The following is a 24213-nucleotide window of genomic DNA, read 5'->3' as shown; positions in this document are numbered from 1 at the left end:
AATTAACATTATATCAGATCATTAAATACGGTTTATTACTGTAAATTTAAGTAAAGTCTGTAAAATTTAAAATGTTGCTACCGTATTTTTTACGGTAAATTTCTGGCAACCACAGCTGCCGGTATTTTACCGTAAATGTAACAGATTCTTTTTTACAGTGCATTATCCGTGTCTTCCTGAATAAGGTATTTGGCTTCAGGCACATCACTAGTTCTAATTCTTAAAAAAATAAAAATAAAAAATACAGATTAATAAGATTGCTGTAAAAATTATATTTTAAACTGATCATCAAATTAAATAATAAAAGTGCATTTGTGATTAATTTAAACATGAAGTGGTTTATGAATCACTGATGTCAATAGATGACAGTATGAATAATCATGAATGTGATGAGAGATCAGCAGAATGAAACAAGGAGGCTGAATTCACTCTTAAAGCAGAACTTAGTAACTTTAACTTAATAAAACTGTCTAGAAATCATTTGGATGGTTAAACAACCTGTTCTGGTGATATTGGTGACTTTCAACGCTCCCCCCAGCGTTCCCAGGCGGAAAACCAACCTTGCAACTTGGGGACTACCGTCCCGGCAAGATAGAAATTGGAAGTCTGGTGAGAAGCGAGAACGAGAACGAGCGCGAAACACAAATTGCTTTACGGCAATTCGACATAAACACACACGCATGTATGATGTATTACCAGATTACCCAGCTCGGTAGACATAGCTCCACACGATACAGTTGGCTTGCTTCGATCAAAACAAACGCACATGAGCAGTGGTAGAGAGGGGGAGGAGGCCGCCGCAAGTGAGTTTTTTACGACAGTGTTGTGAAATATACACCCCACAGCTGTAGGAGGAGCTCGTGGGGATAACATGCGACAACAAAAGGGAAAATCAGCGAAGAAGTGACTAGAGTTCACTAGAGTTGCCGAGTTCTGCTTTAAAGGCACACTATGCAGTTTCTGTTTTTTTTTTTTTTCAAACAGCAACCCCTAGAGTCGCTGTGGAGTACTTGTATTTGTTACCGTCGTAAATACCACTCATGCAGAGCCGTCTGCACTCTTCCGACCGCGCTTTCTTCATTTACTTCATTGACTCTGCCATGATTCACGTCTGAAATGCATGCTAGAGGCTTCTTCATATGTTGTTGATGTATGTGACGTCGTGCCGTAAAGCAAGTCGTGATTCTCGCGAGATTTGTCGGGGCGCCACCTCTCAAACCTGCATTGCTGGTATAGCCAACGTCGTAATGAAATCTAAACAGCTTATGTGAGTTACTCTAAAAGGTTTAGGTTATAATGAACCAATACTTGTTATAATGAACTAGACTTTAATCTGTATAAAGACAAAAATAAAGATTTTAGAGTTAAAAACACATAATCTGTTTAGGTGTGCTTGAGTTAGAGAGAGAGTGTATTTTTGTGTAGATGTAGTCTGGTTAAAATATCCAGAGACAGTCCAGAAATGAACCCAACTGTAAAGAGAAGTTCAGTGTTCACACGCAGGTACGTTACTGCATGTTTGTGTGCATCTGTTAGACTAGACGACTGATCTTTGTAAGTATCCACAGGAGATGTGTGTGTTAGATTGGTGAGATGGTTCGTTTCCTTATGCATCCACAGCTCAGGCACTTCAATAAGCTCACGCTAACATTCATAACTCCTCCCAGGTTATACAGCATGTGATAGAAGGTGTGAACCGACAGGCTGCCTGTGTCGTCTGCATACTTCAGCGCCATGATCGGAGTGTACAGAGGATTCGTCAGGTTACGGAACGGAGGACGAGGCGACTCGATCACCTTCTTAGTGACCTTCAGAAACAGAGAGAGTGAGTACTTTACTTTAAATCTTCAGCACCTCATTAAAGAGAGCTCATGTGACGGCATTGTTTTTTAATTAAATTTCACACCAAGAACAATAACTATATCATAACTGTAACAATAACTTATGGTTGACGATAATGTTCTGTTTAATCTAAGTGTACACTTTTTTTCCCATCATTTGCTGCTTTAAAGCAACACCAAGGAACTTTTCCTCTGCGGTCGCCCAACAGGTTGGAAGCGGAATTGTCCATTACCGCTGTTGTAAATAATTTCGCCGCCTGCAGCCTACTGTCGCACGCACGCTCGCTGTTTATCCAGCACCGGCTTTGGAATGAACGATGTCCACAGACAAGGTAGAGTATGTTGCATGATTTCATGAAAGTATGATGTATTGCGACATCAGAAACAAAGAAAAACTAAATAATGACTATTGTTACACTTGACGTAAAGCAAGCCAAATTTGTAGTTTTCCTATGTCTCATTAGAACTACAGAAATAGGACCTGATCTGGCAATCTTACATAGTCAAGTCAAGTCAAGTCAAGTATATTTGTATAGCGCTTTTCACAATACAGATTGTATACATAGTGTGATTATAGCAGATAAAGGACCACAAAGCGAATCCAGAAGTGCCTTTCACCCTGTTACGACTTGATGAACCACTGAAACGATTTTGGAAACATTGTTTTAAGGTAAAAAATCTTACTTAGTGTTGCTTTAAATGCTCAAGCTCTTTAAAGCAGAATTGATTGTGATTGGCTGTCAATGTTTTAATCATTCATTAGGTGGAAATCATTCCAAAAGTGATTCCAACAATATCATTCCTCTGTGTCATTTTTGTTAATAGTTGTTCCGTGGACTTCACTATTCTCTTATAGAGTAAGAGTAATTATTAAAAGTTTATGGTTATAGTTATCATTATAGTTATTGTCCTTGTGAACAGGCCTTAATTCATGTGTTCTGACCTTGGCGATGTCCTTGGGTGTTTGGCCCAGGACTTGGAAGATGTTGACTGCGCCGGTCAGGTAGCAGGTCCTAAAGTGGTGGAGTGTCTCGGCATCAGTTCCAGCGAACTCTTTCTTAGAAACGTCTTCGATCATCCTCATCTCAAACTCGGTGTGTACGGGCCCAGGCTCGATCATTGACATACTGACAGACAGAAAGATGGGAAATCAAATACACACACCACCATCCAGAGAAAGAGGCATCAAGTCAGATCTGTAATGAAGCAGGAGCTGAAGAGATGGCAGGCAGAGATATTATTAAACAAACAAACAAACAAACAAACAAACATACATAAGAGAGTAACCAAGAAACACAAGAAACATGAACCAAAGAGCAGGGGTATGCACCATCTACAACTTACAGAAAACATAAACTGACAAGGAACAAGGGAAATACAAGGGCTATATTTACACAAGGGGTGTAACAAGTTAACAAAACAAACCTGGGAACAATCAAGAATAATCAAGAAAACTACAAAGATCCCCCTGCCATTAGTCACTTTCAGACTCTCCATGACAACCCAAAAAGCAAAACACAAAAGTCCAGGTGGGTGGTGGAGCAGAGGCAGACCAGGGGAAGGGATATAAGACCAGGCCTGTAAGGGGCAAGTGGCTTACAAGGGGGTCAGGGCAGAGCTTGAGACCAACGGAGCTGGAGACCAGCATATACGAACCGGCGGAGCTGGAGACCACAGCAGAGGAGCCAACGGAGCTGGAGACCAGCACTAATGAACCGGCGGAGCTGGAGACCACAGCAGAGGAGCCAACGGAGCTTAAGACCAGCACTAATGAACCGGCGGAGCTGGAGACCACAGCAGAGGAGCCAACGGAGCTGGAGGCCAGCACTAACGAACCGGCGGAGATGGAGACCACAGCAGAGGAGCCAATGGAGCTGGAGACCAGCACTAATGAACCGGCGGAGCTGGAGACCACAGCAGAGGAGCCAACGGAGCTTAAGACCAGCACTAATGAACCGGCGGAGCTGGAGACCACAGCAGAGGAGCCAACGGAGCTGGAGGCCAGCACTAACGAACCGGCGGAGATGGAGACCACAGCAGAGGAGCCAACGGAGCTGGAGGCCAGCACTAATGAACCGGCGGAGCTGGAGACCACAGCAGAGGAGCCAACGGAGCTTAAGACCAGCACTAATGAACCGGCGGAGCTGGAGACCACAGCAGAGGAGCCAACGGAGCTGGAGGCCAGCACTAACGAACCGGCGGAGCTGGAGACCACAGCAGAGGAGCCAACGGAGCTGGAGGCCAGCACTAACGAACCGGCGGAGCTGGAGACCACAGCAGAGGAGCCAACGGAGCTGGAGGCCAGCACTAACGAACCGGCGGAGATGGAGACCACAGCAGAGGAGCCAACGGAGCTGGAGGCCAGCATATACGAACCGCCGGAGCCGAAGACCACAGAAGAGGAGCCAACGGAGCTGGAGACCAGCACTAACGAACCGGCGGAGCTGGAGAGCACAGCAGAGGAGTCATTAATCATTAATTACGCCACTGGCCTCGCGCCGCTCTCTCACGGCTCGTCCTACTCGCCACACTTATTTTTTTAGATCTTCGACGTTCACATCATTTTTTCTTACACTGGGGACCACCACGGTGGAGCAAACGGAGCTGGAGACCCCCACGGATGAGCCAGCGGAGCTGAGGGGGTCAGGGGGTCCGGGGACCAAGTCAGGGCAGAGACAAAGCCAGACACACAGAAGTGTGGTTGCCATCACTGGGAGCTCACTGAGAGTGCTGGGACCACCAGGCCGGGGAATGCTGAGACCCATGGTAGGCCAAGCTCCAAGGCCACCGGAGCTTGAGGCACATAACCCCCCCACAGAAAACAATGTTTAGGGGAAGGGTCTTCCTCCACCACCCCAGGCGAAGTGCTCGCTCCACAATATGTCACTCGAGGACCAACACAGGAAAGTACTCATCTTAAAGATTCATTGAGTCCAGAACGGTAAAATTAAATGAGGGAACTGTTCAGAAAGTGAGTATGACACTTGCTAAGGTGCTAAGTCCAAAAACTCAAGGCTGTGGTCCTCGAGGGAACGCTCGCCCTGGTGCAGAAGGATGAGCTGAACCCCTGCTAGATCCATTTGTGCTCAGTCATTCTGTAATGAAGCAGGAGCCGAAGAGATGGCAGGCAGAGACACGGATCTATGTTCAGGGGTTTTATTAAACAAACAAACATGCATAAACAAGAAACACAAGAAATATGGAGAGCCAAAGGCACACACTACAGCAAACCTGCTACAGCAAAAATCGAAATTGAAAACTCAAGGGTTATATCTACACTCTAACAATAAACACATGACACAAGACAATAAACAAGAAATCTACAAAGAACTACAAACATGGCACTCGGGACAGGAAGTAACACAAATGTCCAAACAAGAAATTGGGAACATATAACAGGATCTAGAACCGCTGCCCTGAGGTTGATTCTCTAGAACAGCGGTTCTCAACTCTGTGAAGAAGACATTGAGTGGCTATGTAAAATTATACAATTACAAGTAATTAGGTCAGGAGGGTTTACACTCTTTATGACTAATGAATTTTCATGACTTTTCTTGTCATTTGTGATTACATTAAAGAGCTTGACATAATAAAAAAAAATTATGACATAATTTTTATAAATCATTGTTGTAAATATGAATTTGCATGGGAAACCTGGATTTTCAATTTCATTTATTTGAGGGACAAAATAAAATGTTGGTCAGCTTATATCTTGGTTTCTAGTTACTTTAGCTAATTTTAATGCTTTGTTGTTACTCATTTTAAGTAATCTTGTGGCCCGCTGCTTGAGAACCATTACTCTAGGGCTGCGTTCGAAACCGCATACTTCCCAACTATATAGTAGGGGAAAAAAACAGTAGGCGAGCGAAAAAGTATGTACAAATCCTCTGTATTCATAAAAGAGTAGGCGAGAATTACCTGGGTGACATACTAATTATCGCGAGATTCGGACGTACGTATACTTATAGTGCGTTCGAATATGCCTACTTTCCTACTATATAGTAGGCAAAAACAGTACGTGAAAGAAAAAGTATGTTCGAAACATCAGTATTCATAAAAGAGTAGGCAAGAAGTTCCCGGATGGCTTACTGCTTCCCGCCAGATTTTCGAGTGCTCATCCGATGGATGCTTTTCTATCCCAGGAGGCCACTCGAGAGGATACGTCATTATCAAACATCGCAGAGATGAGCGACGCAGGTGCTTTCAAATGTGAGTAAACACGGTTCCTTGTGTTAAAATTGCATGTGTTGAACTACTGTAGAGTAGAGTGTTGAATAGTTGAAGGTGTAAAGACGTTACACGCAGTATAGTATAGTTGTGATTTGCTGTAAAAACACGTTTTTATTATGTATAGCTAACAGGGGAGCTCCAGTAAGGACACGTAAGTTACGTCTCTAAAGTGGATTTACATAAACCATATACATCTTAAAGATGCTTATTTTAAATGTCTATTTACATCTGACAGGAAAATCTTCAATACGTATTGCAGAAAAGCACATCCACAACATGAAATAGACATCTGAGTGGTGTATGTGTGCCAGAACAAATCTATAAAGTAACTAAACATAAGTTATCTATTTTATTTGTCCATTAGTAGTTGATAAATTGAGGAACATCTATGTTGGATAAAAAGTTAAAACAGCCTCAACATGTAAATGTAGTGTTGAGCTCATAAATCACAGAGGTAATGTGAATCTTGTCTGGATGTTTCAGGGTCAGATGGATAGATGTGTGTTTATCCGGTGGAGAGTGGCTCATGAAGCTGAATGCTGCCATCAAAGGCTTTGAGTGAGTATACTACAGAAATGAATAACAGCAACTATTTAAATATTAAGTTTTAATTATTGCAATTTTAAACAGAGCTATTACAGAACTTTTCTGATTCTTGATTTCTGTGCATTTGCTGCACAGCTTTTGTGGTGGAGCAGGACCTGCAAGGAAAGATGATGGCGGCATTTGTGAAAAAAGCGTTTTTTTCTTCTAAATGACATTGTGCTGTTAAAATGACTGCTTTTGTGTTATGTTTGTGCATTTTTGTAGGATCTGAAATGTCAGCAGACTGGTGTGAGCACTGAGGATGAGGAGCCCAGAGCTGAATCCTGGAGATGGTGCCATGGATGAGACCCTCCATCACTCCACCTGTCCTTACGAGACCCTCCATCACTCCACCTGCTCTAACGAGACCCTCCATCACTCCACCTGTCCTTACGAGACCCTCCATCACTCCACCTGCCCTTACGAGACCCTCCATCACTCACTCCTCCTGCCCTTACGAGACCCTCCATCACTCCTCCTGCCCTTACGAGACCCTCCATCACTCACTCCTCCTGCCCTTACGAGACCCTCCATCACTCCTCCTGCCCTTACGAGACCCTCCATCACTCCATCACTCCTCCTGCCCTTACGAGACCCTCCATCACTCCCTCCTGCCCTTACGAGACCCTCCATCACTCCTCCACTCCTCCTGCCCTTACGAGGCCCTCCATCACTCCTCCTGCCCTTACGAGGCCCTCCATCACTCCACCTGCCCTTACGAGACCCTCCATCACTCACTCCACCTGCCCTTACGAGACCCTCCATCACTCCACCTGCCCTTACGAGACCCTCCATCACTCACTCCACCTGCCCTTACGAGACCCTCCATCACTCCTCCTGCCCTTATGAGACCCTCCATCACTCCTCCACTCCTCCTGCCCTTACGAGGCCCTCCATCACTCCTCCTGCCCTTACGAGGCCCTCCATCACTGCCCTTACGAGACCCTCCATCACTCCACCTGCCCTTACGAGACCCTCCATCACTCCACCTGCCCTTACGAGACCCTCCATCTCTCCACCCGTCCTTACGAGACCCTCCATCACTCCACCCGTCCTTACGAGACCCTCCATCTCTCCACCTGCTCTTACGAGACCCTCCATCACTCCACCTGCCCTTACGAGACCCTCCATCACTCCACCTGCCCTTACGAAACCCTCCATCTCTCCACCTGCCCTTACGAGACCCTCCATCACTCCACCTGCCCTTACGAAACCCTCCATCTCTCCACCTGCCCTTACGAGACCCTCCATCACTCCACCTGCCCTTACGAAACCCTCCATCACTCCACCTGCCCTTACGAGACCCTCCATCTCTCCACCCGCCCTTACGAAACCCTCCATCACTCCACCTGTCCTTACGAGACCCTCCATCACTCCACCTGCCCTTACGAAACCCTCCATCTCTCCACCTGCCCTTACGAGACCCTCCATCACTCCACCTGCCCTTACGAAACCCTCCATCTCTCCACCTGCTCTTATGAGACCCTCCATCACTCCCTCCACCTGCCCTTACGAGACCCTCCATCACTCCACCTGCCCTTACGAGACCCTCCATCACTCACTCCACCTGCCCTTATGAGACCCTCCATCACTCCTCCTGCCCTTACGAGACCCTCCATCACTCCTCCTGCCCTTACGAGACCCTCCATCACTCCTCCACTCCTCCTGCCCTTACGAGGCCCTCCATCACTCCTCCTGCCCTTACGAGGCCCTCCATCACTGCCCTTACGAGACCCTCCATCACTCCACCTGCCCTTACGAGACCCTCCATCACTCCACCTGCCCTTACGAGACCCTCCATCTCTCCACCCGTCCTTACGAGACCCTCCATCACTCCACCCGTCCTTACGAGACCCTCCATCTCTCCACCTGCCCTTACGAGACCCTCCATCACTCCACCTGCCCTTACGAAACCCTCCATCTCTCCACCTGCCCTTACGAGACCCTCCATCACTCCACCTGCCCTTACGAAACCCTCCATCTCTCCACCTGCCCTTACGAGACCCTCCATCACTCCACCTGCCCTTACGAAACCCTCCATCTCTCCACCTGCTCTTATGAGACCCTCCATCACTCCACCTGCCCTTATTGCCTCAGATTGTGAAGCACAACACATCACGCAACAACCTCCAGCACAAAGGTCAACATGGCAGATGTCCGGTTCGCATTCATACTTAACGAGATCAGGCTATAAAGTACCTACTCTTTCAGCGTTCGTTAAGCAAGTACTTATTGAAATTAAGCACCTACTCATTGAGTATGCGGTTTCGAACGCAGCCTAGATCTTCTCTTAGTTCCTGATCTGTGATCTTTTTTGGGTTTGTACCCATAACAGCCTCTCCACACCACCAGCGGGACCTCTCACACTAGTGTTATTCTGCTAATGTTCCTGGTGTTTGATCACTGATGTAAAGAGCCAAAGAGTGTTAGATACTGAAAATCAAACGACAGGAAGTGTAAACGAAAAGATGAAATGCAGAAGTGTAGAAATGAGCTTAATAGCAAACGCTGGTGTTGAGAGTGCAGTGAAACTCACGTGACGTTAAACTTGAGCAGCTGAACGGCCAGACTCTCACAGAATCCCTCTATGGCGAACTTTGACGCGGAGTAGACATCATTAAACGCCACACCTGTGAAGACCAACCCACGACACAGAGGTACGTCTCTTACCACGGTTTTATAACTTTTGAGTTGTGAATGTTCTGTACACTGATGATGTTTCTACATGTTCGTCATTCAGCGGATCATCTGTCTTCATTCACATGAAAGGTAAGAGATCTTCTGCTGTTCGTCAAGGAGAAATATACAGTCAAACCAAAATTTATTCAGACACCTTCAACATTTCTCACATTATCACAGTTTATTCGCTATAGTTTAGAAAATGGTAATAAAATATGACAAGAACTCAGAGTTATCAAATGTTATCTCACAAATGAACAGAGCCGGACAGTAACGGAGTACATTTACTTGAGTACAGTACTTAAGTACAATTTTGAGGGATCTGTACTTTACTCAAATATCATTTTTGGGGAGTACTCATGACTTTACTCAAGTACATTTGAGAGGCAAATATTGTACTCTTTACTCCACTACATTTCTATCCATAACCGTGAGTACCCGTTACTTCTTCTAAAAAAAAAAAAAGAAAGAAAAATCTCGGAAACCCTCAATTTGTTGGTTCCCTCTCAAACGTGATTGGATTGTGCAGGCGCCACTGATTGGGACAGCCTATCAGCAATCACCTCAGCTTTCCACCAAAGTCAACTCCATGGTCAGATTTAGATAAGAGACGAAACGATGGACGAAACAATGGATGAAGGTCCAGGCCAGGTCCATCCCGGGAATGTGCCAACCTGTGGCCCCACCTCGCCAGACTCAAGTCTCAAGTGATACTCAAGTACTTTTAAAAACAAGTTCTTTAGTACTTTTACTTAAGTAGACATCTGACTGTAGTACTTTTACTTGTACTTGAGTAAAATTTAGCAAGGGGTATCTGTACTTTTACTCTAGTAATGAAGCTGTGTACTCTGTCCGCCTCTGCAAATGAATTGAGATGAACATCTGTCACATGTTAAATTTAATTACACTTTGTTTGTGGGATCCTCCTTATCCTCATTTGAACAAATTCAGGCTAAATATAGCCTCCCTGGCTCTCATTTTTTTAGATATCTCCAAGTGCGAGATTTTATATTCAAAAAAACTACATTTGCTTTTGAAGCTTCTTTATCTCTAATAGAAAAATTACTACTCAAATGTCCAGTTAAGAAGGTGATCACTTCTTTTTATAATGTGCTTAACCAGACATCTGTCATACTGGCAGTCTCAGACGCAGCACTAACATGGCAAACTGAATTGGGTGTAGCTATTGATAAGGAGAAATGGGACGTCATCTGTAATCAAACAAAACGGATATCTGTCTGTAATCGCGCCAGGTTGTTACAGTTTAAAATTATTCACAGATTGCAAATATCTCCTAGCAAAAGACATAAAATGTATCCTCATACCTCTCCTGATTGCCTTAAATGCAAAACTGCGTTGGGTACATATACTCATTGTGTTTGGTACTGTCCTAAAATTCAGTCATACTGGCAAGATGTTCTGGAAGATATGAGCGCTATTTTTGGAACTGTTTTGACCTGTGATCCTGTCTCGCTACTCTTGGGATATAGAGACAGTAAAATCAGTCCTGGTTCAGGCAGACTATATGATATTCTCACCTATGCTGCACACAAGAACATTTTCCTGTCGTGGATTAGCGACAAACCTCCTTCTAAAACATCTTGGCATAAACTCATCATGGAGCTCTTTCCTTTGGAATACCTAACTTGCCTTCTTCATTCCACAAAAGGACGTTTCTTAAATATTTGGACTCCCTATCTTCGTTTTACCAACTCTACCGTTGCATCTATATTGAATGGCGTCGCTATAGATTAATCATTTTTATTTGTATTGTGTCATATGTCCTGTAATATTGTCCAGATGTATACTGTCCAGATCTATATTGTGCTGAGCTTTGTTCTCTGTTTTTCTGTTCTTGTTTGTTAAACCTAAATTTGTTCAAAAAATATAAAAAAAAATTTTTTTATATATATATATATATATATATATATATATATATATATATATATATATATATATATATATATATATATATATATATATATATATATATATATATATATATATATATATATATTACACAATTAGATAATACAAATTTAGCTCAACAAATTACCAAGCAATGCTTAATTTTGTTCAGTCTAGCGTTAGCAATTAAATAAACACTGAAACAAAAGATGGTCAGGTCAAAGTTTCTGAATATTTTTTGGTCGCATATTTTTATAGATTTTACTGGTAGTTGAAGTAGAGTCAAAAGTTCCAATGCAAACTTTTACTCACAATAAAAATCAAACTGGTACATAAAAGACGGGCAGAGGGTTCACACACACGGGTAGAGCGGAGGATTTTCCCGAATTTTAGAAAAGAACCACCCTCTCCACTTTTTGAAAAAATGCACATGCGCAACACTCTACCTGCTCCCGAGAGGGAACGCCTATTAAACGTGTGCACGAGACTAGTTCTCCGCGTGCACGCTCTGTTTACAAGTTGCTGTTGACATGGCTCATACAAGCCTACTTTCCTTTAACTGTCGAGTAGAAACTTCGCGACTGAGGCATCAGTGGGAATCCCAACCTGTGCTTTTAGCGCACGCCAGCGTGTGAAATATTCTCCCAAAAACACTCTGGTCTTGTTTCTTTCTTCAGAGGCCTTTCTCTTCTTGTCATACAATTCGTAGACACTTTTTCTCTTGCTACCCTCAGACATTTAGAAAAAACCCGGTGAGAACGGGCGAGCTTCAATGAATGGCTGAAACCGTAGCTCACCACACACATACACCCGAAAGTGCGCATGCGCAGAAAGCGAAAACTACCTAGGGATGAGCACGTGCGACGGCCTTACGTAAACATATCACCAGAATGATTGACAACTAGGAGGACCAATAGTCTTGATGATCCACCCGGAAAAAGAAAATCCTCCACAATACCTTTAATGCGACATAGATCAGACAATGAACAAGGTAACACACAGGGCTTAAATACATATGGTAACAGATCAGGGAAACAAGACACTGCTGACAAGACTAACGAGGTAACAGGTGAGACAGATGAACTAATGAGGGTTACCATGGAAACAAATGAGTGGCGGGAAAACAGAACAAAGGAAGACATGTGACTAATGCAAATACAAACAAACACTGACACATGACAGTAGTCACTGTATGAAGAATTATTGGGTATAATATGTCACAGTTTACTTTAATTTGCTTTCCTCACTTACATAAATGAACTATAGTGTCCTGCACTCACTAGTAAAAAAATATAAAAAATTACATCTGGTGTCTGAATAATTTTTGGTTTGACTGTACGTGTGTCTAACTCATCAGGACAATAATCCTCAAGTAGAGGAAGCACCTTAAGAACCCTTAATCGCAATAAATGCAAATAATTACAGTGAGGTGAATAAACAGCCAGTGTTTACCCTGCAGGCCCATCACACTGCTGATGACGAGGATGTGTCCAGAGCATCTCCTCTTCATGTCAGGCATGACCTCTTTAATCATGCGCACAACACCGAAGAAATTGGTCTCGAACACCTTTGTCATGTCCTCCATACTGAGACCCTCCACCGGCCCCACCAGACCGACGCCAGCGTTATTGACTGCACACACAGATCACAGGCACTTCACTACTCACGTCAATGGATTCATGGCCTGTTCACACCAACACCAATATTCGGCATGAAATTTACAACTGATTTTTTACATGCGATTTATATGGAAGCTTGTTTCTGCTACGGAATAAAAAAAAATAAAAAAGCAACTGCGACTTTTTTTTCTTTCTTGCAATTCCAAATTTATATCTCGCAATTCTGACTTATCTCTTACAATTCCAAGGTTATATCTCGCAATCCTGAATTCATGTCTAAACTCAGAATTATGAGAAAAAGATCATACTTGTGTAGAGATAAAGTAATATAAACTCGCAATTGCAAGGAAAGAACGTCAGAATTGTGAGATAAATTGCAAAATTGCCTTGTTTTTATTCCGTGGCTGACTTAAAACAACTTAAATTCTCCTAAAGGGAAAGAATCTAATAAACATTATCAAAAAAGAAAATAATTGTGTATATCAGCATCTTGATAATCAAATAGTGAAATTGTATTTTCAATTGTAATTGTAATTGAAATTGTATTTCGTTGGGGTTTTTTTTCACACGGTTTTATTGATTTCTCTGTTAAAACCAACGAAAGATGAATGAAAATACAATTTCACTATTTGACAGTAGGTGGCGCTTATAGAAAAGCAGAAATACAGCAGTATAATATATGCTGTTTGATCATCAAGATGCTTTGTTTTGCATTGCACATTTTTTTATTGATAAGACTAAATTTCTCAACACTTTGCTAAGATTAGTCTTTCGTTGAAATTGAAATCTCTTTAACTCATAAGTAATAATAATAGCTTAAAAGTAACAGATTTCTTAAAGAATATGATATTATCTTTCTTATTGATTGAGGTTTCTTTTTCTTTTATGGTTGTCCTGTTTTAGTTTTTTCCTTTTTTGTATTTTTTAAATGCAGTGCTGTTCTGTCTTTGCTATAAATAAATAAAACTCTCAGTAAAAGAAAATGTCGTATTGACAGAATGTGAAGTTTATGTCAGTCTAAACAGATTCATTAACTGGCATTCATTCATAAAATGTTTACTGCAGGAAAAAAATAATCTTGGCGTGATCAGGCCTTTAGATTGCTTTGTCATTGTCACATCATTCTTCTTAATTACTTGATTCATGTTTCATCCCTTTATTTACTCTATCTGACTTGTTCTCTTTCAGCAGTATTTCTCACAGATAACTTGCCAACTAAAAACAGATTCACGAGGGAGTCTCGATTCAACAGCAGTGTAAGTATGAATCAGTTCACTGATCACTGACGATTCAGGGTTCATCACTAACAGTATTTCTGTTCTTTTACAGACAGTGACATGCGTAGCTGTGTTTCAGACAGATGAACACTGGATGAAGCTCAAGGTTGGAAATAGAAACTGATGCTCAGATTAACTGTGAGCCTAAAGGCTAATTTTATCTGCTTAGTCTAAATCGGTAATGTAAATCTAAGCACGGATGAACACAATCCACTTGAGACGCGGCTCAGTGTGTGTGTGTTTGTGTGTGAACTCACTCAGTATGTCTATATGTCGATCTTTGACGCTGTCGACACACTGTTTGACCGATTCATCACTGCAGACGTCCAGCGAGAGCAGAGACAGAGTTCGTCCGTACGCGTCTCCAGCCGCTTCAACCAACTTATCCTTCCGCTTCAGATCCCGCATCGTAGCTATGACTGAACACACACACAAAGACAGAGCGAGAGAGAGAGAGAGGACTAGTTACTGAACACAGAGAGAGAGAGAAGAGAGAGTGAGTGAGAGAGAGAGAGAGAGAGAGAGAGAGAGGACTAGTTACTGAACCACAGAGAGAGAGAGAGCGAGGACTAGTTACTGAACACAGAGAGAGAGAGAGAGGACTAGTTACTGAACAGACAGAGAAGAGAGAGTGAGAGAGAGAGAGAGAGGACTAGTTACTGAACACAGAGAGAGAGAGAGAGAGAAGAGAGAGTGAGTGAGAGAGAGAGAGAGAGGACTAGTTACTGAACACAGAGAGAGAGAGAGAGAGAGGACTAGTTACTGAACAGACAGAGAGAGAGAGAAGAGAGAGAGAGTGAGAGTGAGAGGACTAGTTACTGAACCACAGAGAGAGAGAGCGAGGACTAGTTACTTAACACACACACATTGACATGAACATAAAACACTAGCGAATGAGTTCAACATCCAATGATAACTGAAGAGATTTAGACAAGCAGCTCATCTCCATCTGTCACTGGTGATTCATAAAGCTCATAGTCACGCCAATGTCAGGGTGTAACTTGAGTGTGTGTGTGTGTGTGTGTGTGAGAGAGAGAGAGAGACAGAGAGAGACAGAGAGTGTGTGTTCTGTACAGGATGAAGAATGTCTGTGTGAAGACTAAAAACACAAGAGATCAGTACTGTCATGCCATTAAAGCACTAAAGGCTAAGCAGGGATAGAAGCCAGATCAGTACACTCTCACACGCACACACACACACACACACACACACACACACACACACACACACACACACACTCATTGATTATGAACTGCTTCGCTGCACACACATGCTCTTTAATATAGTCACACATACACTCTCTCTCACACACTCACACACAAACACTTACACACACACACACATAATTATAAAATACAAGATGTAAACAAGCTGAATTATAGCAGCATTGAACAAGAACAAATACTCAAATATACACACAACACAACATAAAAGACAAATACCCCAACACATTATTAAAGTTACTAAGTATAAAGTTTACACAACTGATTCCTCATAAGCCACTTTTTCAGATGATCTTTAAAAGTGTGATAAGTAGAACATTGTCTTAGTGACTGCGGTAAACTATTCCAGTATTTACTCCCTATTACAGATAATACTTTCTGACCAAAAGATGTTGGCCTATATCGCACTTTCGCAATCCCCTCTAAGGACAGACCTGGTACTAATACCACAATCGGTCCTCTGTTTTATAAACTCGTCTAACGGAGGTGGGGCAAGCACCTGAGAAATAAACAAGCATTTTTAAAGTTTTACAAAATGTACAAAAACTCAATAATTTTTTTTTTTAATGTTACACCAATGAAATGAGAGTTTTTTTTTTATCCAACACTTTTATTGTCTTCTTATACAGTGATTCTACTAACTTTAGAGTTGTGTTAGCATAACTTATGACCAGCTATTAAAACAATACTCAATATGTGAAAAATCACTGAATGTAAATACAACCCGGCAGCACCGACTGTCAGCACCGACTGTCAAAAACGGCCTAATCTACCAAAAATTCTTTACATTAAATTTTACAAACTTTTCCACGTGACTTTTAAAAGTTACAGTAGAATCCAAAGTCAATCAAAGATACGTAAACTCTTTAACAATTTCAAGCTCCTCCCCTCTCAGGAATACCTCTGAATCTGTCATCTCTACTAACTGTTTTGCAAACATCATAGGTTTTTCTTGTGTTCAATAATAAACCTGTTCTGGTTAGCATTGGTCATAGCCAAAGTCAAAGCAATCAAGCATTTTTCTAAGTTGTTAGCATGGGTAAAAATTACTACATCATCTGAACATTTACACCTTTACATACTCATTAATATAAAGTGAAAATGAAATCGGTCCCAAGACGGAGCCTTGTGGAACCCCCGGAGGCAAGCAGGGTAAGACGACTTTGAACCATCAATACACACACACTGTTTCCTATTTAAAAGATATGATTTTATCCAAAGTATTGCTTCCTCTGAAAAATTGAAATTGCTAGTTTAGATTAAAGCATCTGTGCACCAACGCACACACTTATCTAAAAAGCATTTGACTTTCTCAACAAACAAACAATTTGCTGATTCTGTTGAATAATTGCTGCGAAAACCAATTTGCATTGGATGTAAAGAAGTAAAACCATTATTTAGATGATTTTTCTGCTACCTTAGATATAATTGGAAGGATGCTAGTTGGCCTATAATTATAAAAATTTGATTTATCTCCAGATTTATAAATTGGGTAACCAAGCAGGTGGAACGACTGCTTGCCTGAAGCTCAAATGTACCATGTGTTTTATTGGGCGTAGTAAACTATCTTTATTTGATATCAGAAATGTTGTATCAAGCCCTTAGGCGTCCTTTGCTTTAGAGCTTTTTAATGCGTTAATAACATAATCTACTTCTGATTCAATTACTTCCTCTATTTGAAAAATAGATTGAGCAAAATTAATAGGTCTGTAAGTAGTATCTTTTAAGGTTAAAAAAAAGTGATATTTCATCAACTGAATTTTGTAAATGTGTATTAAAATTAGTAGCTATAGTTGATGAATCCTTATATTGAAAATATTGTTAATTTTTAAGTTAAAAACTTTTATCCATGTTATTTTGTGTTCCAACTAATTTATTAATAGTTTGCAAGATTTTTCCCCCATTCCCTTTTGACGCCTCAATAATGTCCATAAAACACTGGCTTTGGCCTTTCATAAAGTCTGTATTACTTTATTCCTCATGGAAGTACATTTATATCCATCAGTAATAAGACCAGAATTCAACGATTTTTTAAGGAGCTGATCTCTATCCTTCATCGATTTCCCACATTCATTGTTAACCCAGGGCAACATATTCCCTTTTATTAACCGCTCTTTCTAGTGAACAACTCAAACACTTCTTTAACTTTTCCCAGAAAATAATCACAACCTCTCTCTATGTCCCCACTTCAATCCAATCAATCTCTTTCAAAGCTATTCCAAGATTTTGTTGCTGATTTTAGCGACTACATCATGATAAGCAGTGGTTTTAATGAGTTTTAAAAGCGTTGTTTTTAAAGATTTCATGAATAGCTAATTACATTATGATCAAACAGCCCTGTCAAAAGATGTTAATGCTTTAAAAAATGTTCAGGTTTATTTGTAAACGATTGATCTATTCTAGTTTTAGAACGAGGGGTTATTCTAGTGGGCTGTTCTAACAGTTGTCTAAAATTAAAATAGTTAAAAACTGTTTTAATTTTTCCAATTAATCTCGGGTCCGGTCCGGTTCTTACCGTAGTACCGCTTGTTCTCGTCTCTCGCGAGCCGCACGGCGATGGCCATCCCGATCCCGGACGAGCAGCCGGTGATCAGCACCACTCTCTGGCCCTCCGTTGCCATGGTTTCAGCGGAGCTTTGAAAGATCAGAAGATATCATAAGATCAGCAGTGCAGGAGAACGCGAGCGCGCGCGGTCACGGGAACGCGCGAGAGTCTGTCTCTGCTCACAGTTCGAAGGTGAGCGCCTTCATAAACCACAATCATGAAATACTTATAAACATTTTATGTATAGCTACACTTTACTGAAGCAATCATATTTAGAGTGTTGTTAATGTAATGGTGTTGTTATTTAACGGGGTTCCTTCGACTGCTAAAACGTACGAAACTATGTTAATAACTGTAATGTGTAGGCTATAATGTAATGTTTTTATGTGTATAAATAAAGCCTTGCGATGTGTTCTGTGCTAGACTGAGACTGTCACAGCTCTTGTAACTGTTGCCCTCTCGCTGGTCTGATTGCTATTGTTCTCCTCAGTTGTATGTCGCTTTGGTTAAAAGCATCCGCTAAATGATTAAATGTAAAATGTGTCCTATTTTCCATCAGTGTCAAACAACACGACCGTCTCTAGCGCCACCCAGCGGGCAAATTACTGTACTGCCTCTGAATCTAATATTACATAATGTTTTCATTTTGAATTATATGGACAGCATAACATTTTTAATGGAATATTGCAGTGTTTATTCTAAATTATTTAACGGTGCACATCATTATTGAATCAGAATAACTTTCCTCTTGCAGCATCTCATCATAGTTCGAATTACAGGGGTTCTGACCCCCCAAAAGGACAGAAATATCAGTTTTGGGGGGTCAGATAATTTTTCTGATATTGTGAAAAAATATAATTACAGTTACAATACAAGTCAACTGCTATTTTCACTGTAGGAACATTTTAATGTAAAGCGATTTCAGACACCCCTATTGTGGACCGTACCATTTTTAACCACCGCGGAGATAGAGAACGACTTCAACTTCTCAAGAAAGTGTCAACGTTAAATGACAAAACGCTAGTTTCATAAAGTATCATTCTTTTCAACATTCCTTATTTGTATATTCAAAAATATTTAAAATAATCTAATTTAATACAGTTATAATTTTTCAATGTAAATTATTTAATTTTATTGGTAACAGTCTAGTGTCTAATTATTTTAATTGAATATATTTATTAAAATTTAAGAATTTGAAATGAAAGATGGAGCATACATTTAATAAAATTAGAGTAAAAAAGCCCTTTATAAAGGTACAAAAAATTATTCTGAGTGTTTTCAAACAGTGATGTAATGAAACATTGACAATTTAAGTTTGAAGGGAGTAAAGCCTCTGTTTAGGCTATTACGGAAATGTAATTTTGCCAAAAGAAGAACTTTTATTTTAAATAAATGTTAATTTTAAATCAGCCTACTTCAGTGTGATATGTCACCATATCATCATGCTTAGCTTAACACTAAGAATTTGAATAATTGTAATGTGATGATCAGATGCAGATATCTAAATCAAAGAATATGGGCGGTTTGAGGGTGGATTATTTATTTTTAACAGTGGATTCGGGTGACTCAAAGTGCACCAGATTAATGAATTTATCTTTAAAATGTACAACATTTTCTTACGGGGGGGCATGCCCCCCGACCCCACTAGAGGTACCGACCTCCACCAACAAAAAAAAAAGGGAAACACATTAGGCTATATGATGATCTACAAAAAATGCACATTTAATTATCTTATTATTAAAATACATTATTATGATTTTACCACCTCCGCCTCATTTTGAGCCAGGAAAAACCCTGAAATAGGCAATAGGCTTCTTGTAAAGGTATTACTTTAATTAGAATGGCATTTCAGTGCACTTAACTTCTAACTTTGGGGAGTTGATCAAAACAGTTCTCTTTTGGATATATAATAACAATGAGATATTGTGTAGCCTATACTGATTATCAGTTTGTCGCATGTTTAGACCTTGTATGTGTGTTGCACAACACATGTTGCACTTGGCAATCACGGTGGGGATTGATATGGTAGTGGACCATGATGATGGTCATAGAAGAAGTGAAGGAGCAGTACCCCCCAATTATGGTGGGGTAATTCGCACTCTGGGGGCAACCTGTCACTCACATAAGATCAGCCAATAGCAAACTAGGGGTGTAAATCGGACAGTTCATCACGAAATGATATGATATCAATTCTCTCAGCCAGCGATACGATATTTGCCGATACCTCAAAAAATTATGCAATACGATTTCAGGGCCATATCGATTGATGTATCTATATTAAGATATTATGTGCCAAGTTTACACAACCAGTTAAATTTTTATTAACTCACAAATGCAACCAAAATATATAACATTAATGTTTAATTAAACTCTTTGAAAATTGCACACCCTGGTAAGTCCCGCCCCTTCCGTAAAACCCCGCTGGACCTCTAGGTTGAAAAATCGTCAATGCAAGTGAATGGGAGAAAATAATTATTTTCTGGTCCCGTTTGAATTGTGCCATGAATGTGAACATATGTTGTCTGTGAATTTTTTATATAATCTTTCGTGTGAAGAATTCTACAATTTAGCGGGTAGAAGTTTGATACGGTTAGACTTTGTGTGAAAGCACTTTGTGGACTACAACTCTTCGCTGCTTTCGACGCGTTTGAAATGTCACCACCACTCGCACACGGACACTAGCTCACGGATCCCGCTAAACATGACTGTGTCTTTGGTGCACTTCACCGCCTTCTTTCAGGGAGAGGACAAAAGGACTTACCAGCTCTTTAGGGGTTATGCGGAACGCCCAACGTTCGAACCGGAAAACAGGTATAAACATTTCCGGTTTGCATTACCGTAGATGATCTCTGAGGTAACTTATTTTGCGCTTTTTTTAGAATACAATTCTTATTTCTGTTTTAATTAAAATGTCACGAATGCTTAAGTATCATAAAAATAAAAAATAATAAAATAAAATAAAATGCAGTCTTCATTTGATTGTTTTAATCGTCTGCAAGCAAATATAAAAGGTTAAACTACTATGATAGCATACAAGTCTAAACTAACTTACTGATTGTTAGCTAACTCTACATCGGGTGCCATTAGCAAAAGCTACATATACTAACTTACATACCTTCATAATCATGAATAAATGAGGAGGCGTAAAAACTTAAATCCTTTATCTAACGGAGTACTCGGGGCTCTGGAAGTCCGTTTGGCAATACGATGTACATCTGAAATGGACAGAATGGGTAGCTCCTGTAAACACCGGCTATAAAAGGTCGCCATTCCTACGCTGTGTTTACCTCAGTAGCTGACGACCGGAAGTAGTTATATCTGTTTTGTAGAACCCGGAAGTATGTTGCGCATAACCCCTATTAGGACATTTACAACAGACGAGTTCATTTGCACTTGTGCCCTTCTTGTTCATTTTCATAAATCATGGTTTTTTAATTGTGCATTCCAAGTAATATCAATCAAACTGCAGCTGGGTTGTTTTGATTAAATCATAATAAGTAAAAAAATAAAAATACAGGTAACTTACAAACTTAACCCCTTAACGCCTACTGTCGCGAATTTGCAACAAACCCCTTCCATTCAGACTGCAGGCGAGATAGCGTGTGTTTTCCCCCAATGCCTGTTTGTGCACATTCGATACATACCTAGGAACATTTTGCACGCACTGGTTTATCGTAGGAGCGGTCGGAGTGGGAACTACATCCGGTTCACCGAAGCTAATATTTTGTTTTGCAAAATCCGCATATCAAGTGCGCAAATGTGGAGAAATTTCCCAAAATGAGTTAAGTTGTGCTAAGATAAAAATATGTACCAGCTTATTGATTGCTTCTATAGCTATGTTATTCATATAGACTTCATGTGACGAATATTTTTTACGTACTTTGTAGATTTCTGTTTGTAGCAAATTTGCGACATTGGGCCATAACGGCTGGATTGGGCTAATGGCTACATATTATAATAATGCTGTATTTAGATGGTTTCAGCCAAAAACATTTTTTTTTTTTTTTCACAAAAAAAAGCATGTTAGGATATAACACTATAAGAATATATAATGTATGCACTGGAGAAACAAGGAAAGAGTTAAACAGAGTGTAACATGGAATGTATAAAAACTACTGTCAATGTTAGGGAGTAGGAGAGTGTTTTGTTTCTTGCTGTTGTCAAGATTCATTAATTTGTCAAAGTTTATAAGTATAAAGTTTATAAGTTCTAACAACTTTGTGCCATGAATAAAATCTACATTCCTGAGATGGGAAAATGTGTTTTATTAATTTTTCCATTTTGTAAAAAAATACCCTAAATGCCCACTGTCGCAAATTTGCAACATACCAAAATTACCCTAAATGCCTGTTGTCGCAAATTTGCAACATACCAAAATTTCTATTTATTTGTTGTGCAAAAGTGAAATTGATAATCTCAACATTATTTACCATCTACCTAAAGTCAAAAACACACAGAATTTTTTTTTTTATATACAGCTTTATAAATGCAGGCGTTAAGGGGTTAAAGTTCATTGAAAGTATGTTTTTTATATATTAAAAGTTAGTTTTTTAGCAAAAGCAGATAACTCCAACAATCTTTTTTTTTTTTGTCAAAAGCATATCCCCACAGTTAAACAAAACCAAGTAATTGCTATGATAATAAAACACTCGGTTAATCTTTGTAACGTTAGTCTCCTCAGCGGCCTGATAAACTTAGTTGTTGTGATTACACGCACCACAGGGAGCTTTCCCTCACCACTAACGTGCTGCTTTAGAAAGGTTCAGAGAAAACCTTTCAGCTTTTATTTTCCTTTTAACTTTCATCGATCACTTTTAGTCAGCTTTGACGAAACTCCTCTCAGCTAGCGCGTCTTTTCGAAGTGACTAGCAGCCTTGTCTCACCTGACCGGTATACTGCGCGCTGATTCGCTAAAAAGCACTGATCGGTTGTGTTCACAAACAACAAGCTTGTCGGTTTCTGCTGTAAAACATGAACTCGCGATGCCTTGACAGTGGACAATACCGGCTTTTGTGACAAAACGCGTTCGGTCAATCTTGTCAGGCGTCCATTTCAGCTGAGGAGATTAACGTAATAAAGACACACTGGCAGACACTATGGCGAGTAAACAAAAATGCGCGCTTTGGAAATACGTAGATGGACGTTTCGTGAGGATGTGGAGAGTGTCAAAATAAAGGTTCCTCATATGCAGAGGTGTCAAAAGTATTCACATTCATTACTCAGGTAGAAGTATAGATACTAGGGTTTAAAAAGACTTCTGTAGAAGTTGAAGTATCAACTCAAGCTTTTTACTCAAGTAAAAGTATAAAAGTACTTGTTTCAAAACTACTTAAAGAATAAAAGTAAAAGTAATGTAAGGAAAAAATGCAATTAATGCTCTCTCTCTCTCTCAATATTTGATGCGATTTGCCCCGATTTCTCCCTCGCTTACCGCATCTAGGTTTCCTTCGGAGGAGTTTTGGCGCTTCGCACAACCAAATGTGACTACAACCTCTCACAAGTTAGAAAGACACCACAACGCCAATCAGTTTAGCGATGTGTATTCAGGAGGCGGGACGGGGGATTTTTTCAATTTCAATTTTCAATTTTCAATTTCAATTTTCAATTTCAATTTCAATTTTCAATTTTCAATTTCAATTTTCAATTTCAATTTCAATTTCATTTATTGGCATGACAAAAAAAAATGCATCTCTCTCTCTCTCTCTGTCTCTCACACTCTCTCTGTCTCTCTCTCTCTCTCTCTCTGTCTCTCACACACTCTCTCTCTGTCTCTCACACTCTCTCCTCTCTCTCTGTCTCTCACTCTCTCTCTCTCTCTCTCTCTCTCTCTCTCTCTGTCTCACACTCTCTCTGTCTCTCACACTCTCTCTCTCTGTCTCTCACACTCACTCTCTCTCTCTCTCTCTCTCTCTCTCTCTCTCTCTCTCTCTCTCTCTTTCTGTCTAATGGCTGATGCTGGTGACAGCTTCATTTCAGTTATCAGAGGTCAAGGTAACGGTCAGCTGCAGGGTTTTGACCTTTGACCCCCAAATTCACAGAATCACTCTTTTGCCATTTTTTGGAGAAAACAGTCAAAGGTTTGCTAAACAGCGATTCATCACCTACGTGTGTGTGTGTGTGTGTGTGTGTGTGTGTGTGTGTGAGTGAGAGAGAGAGAGAGAGTGAGAGTGTGTGTGTGTGTGTGTGTGTGTGTGTGTGTGTGTGTGTGTGTGGCCCCTTAGGCTCAGTTCAAGCAGGAATTTGGAATCTGCCGGAGCATATTTTATTTTATTAGTTGGGCAACTCAACATCTTGTTCGAGCATGTT

The 24213-nt window shown here is 40.6% G+C and overlaps 2 protein-coding genes across 2 annotated transcripts in view; one reads left to right on the top strand and one right to left on the bottom strand.

Annotated features, from left to right (window-relative positions):
• Window positions 1-24213, top strand: part of LOC311286453 (apoptosis-associated speck-like protein containing a CARD) — a 467220-nt gene that overhangs the window by 88967 nt on the left and 354040 nt on the right. The gene's annotated exons all lie outside the window — the stretch shown is intronic.
• Window positions 978-18461, bottom strand: rdh8b (retinol dehydrogenase 8b). The gene is made up of 6 exons (XM_084402630.1): window positions 17878-18461; window positions 14397-14558; window positions 12696-12875; window positions 9193-9286; window positions 2785-2968; window positions 978-1808 (listed from the first exon to the last, which is right to left on the bottom strand). The coding sequence occupies exons 1-6, from the start codon at window positions 17981-17983 to the stop codon at window positions 1581-1583; spliced, it is 954 nt and encodes a 317-aa protein (XP_084258756.1). The 5' UTR covers window positions 17984-18461; the 3' UTR covers window positions 978-1580.

This window comes from Rutilus rutilus, assembly GCF_951802725.1.
Source record: "Rutilus rutilus genome assembly, chromosome: 2".
NCBI lineage: Eukaryota > Metazoa > Chordata > Actinopteri > Cypriniformes > Leuciscidae > Rutilus > Rutilus rutilus.
The sequence above is the reverse complement of the archived record's forward strand: the minus strand, read 5'-3'. Positions and strand labels throughout refer to the sequence as shown.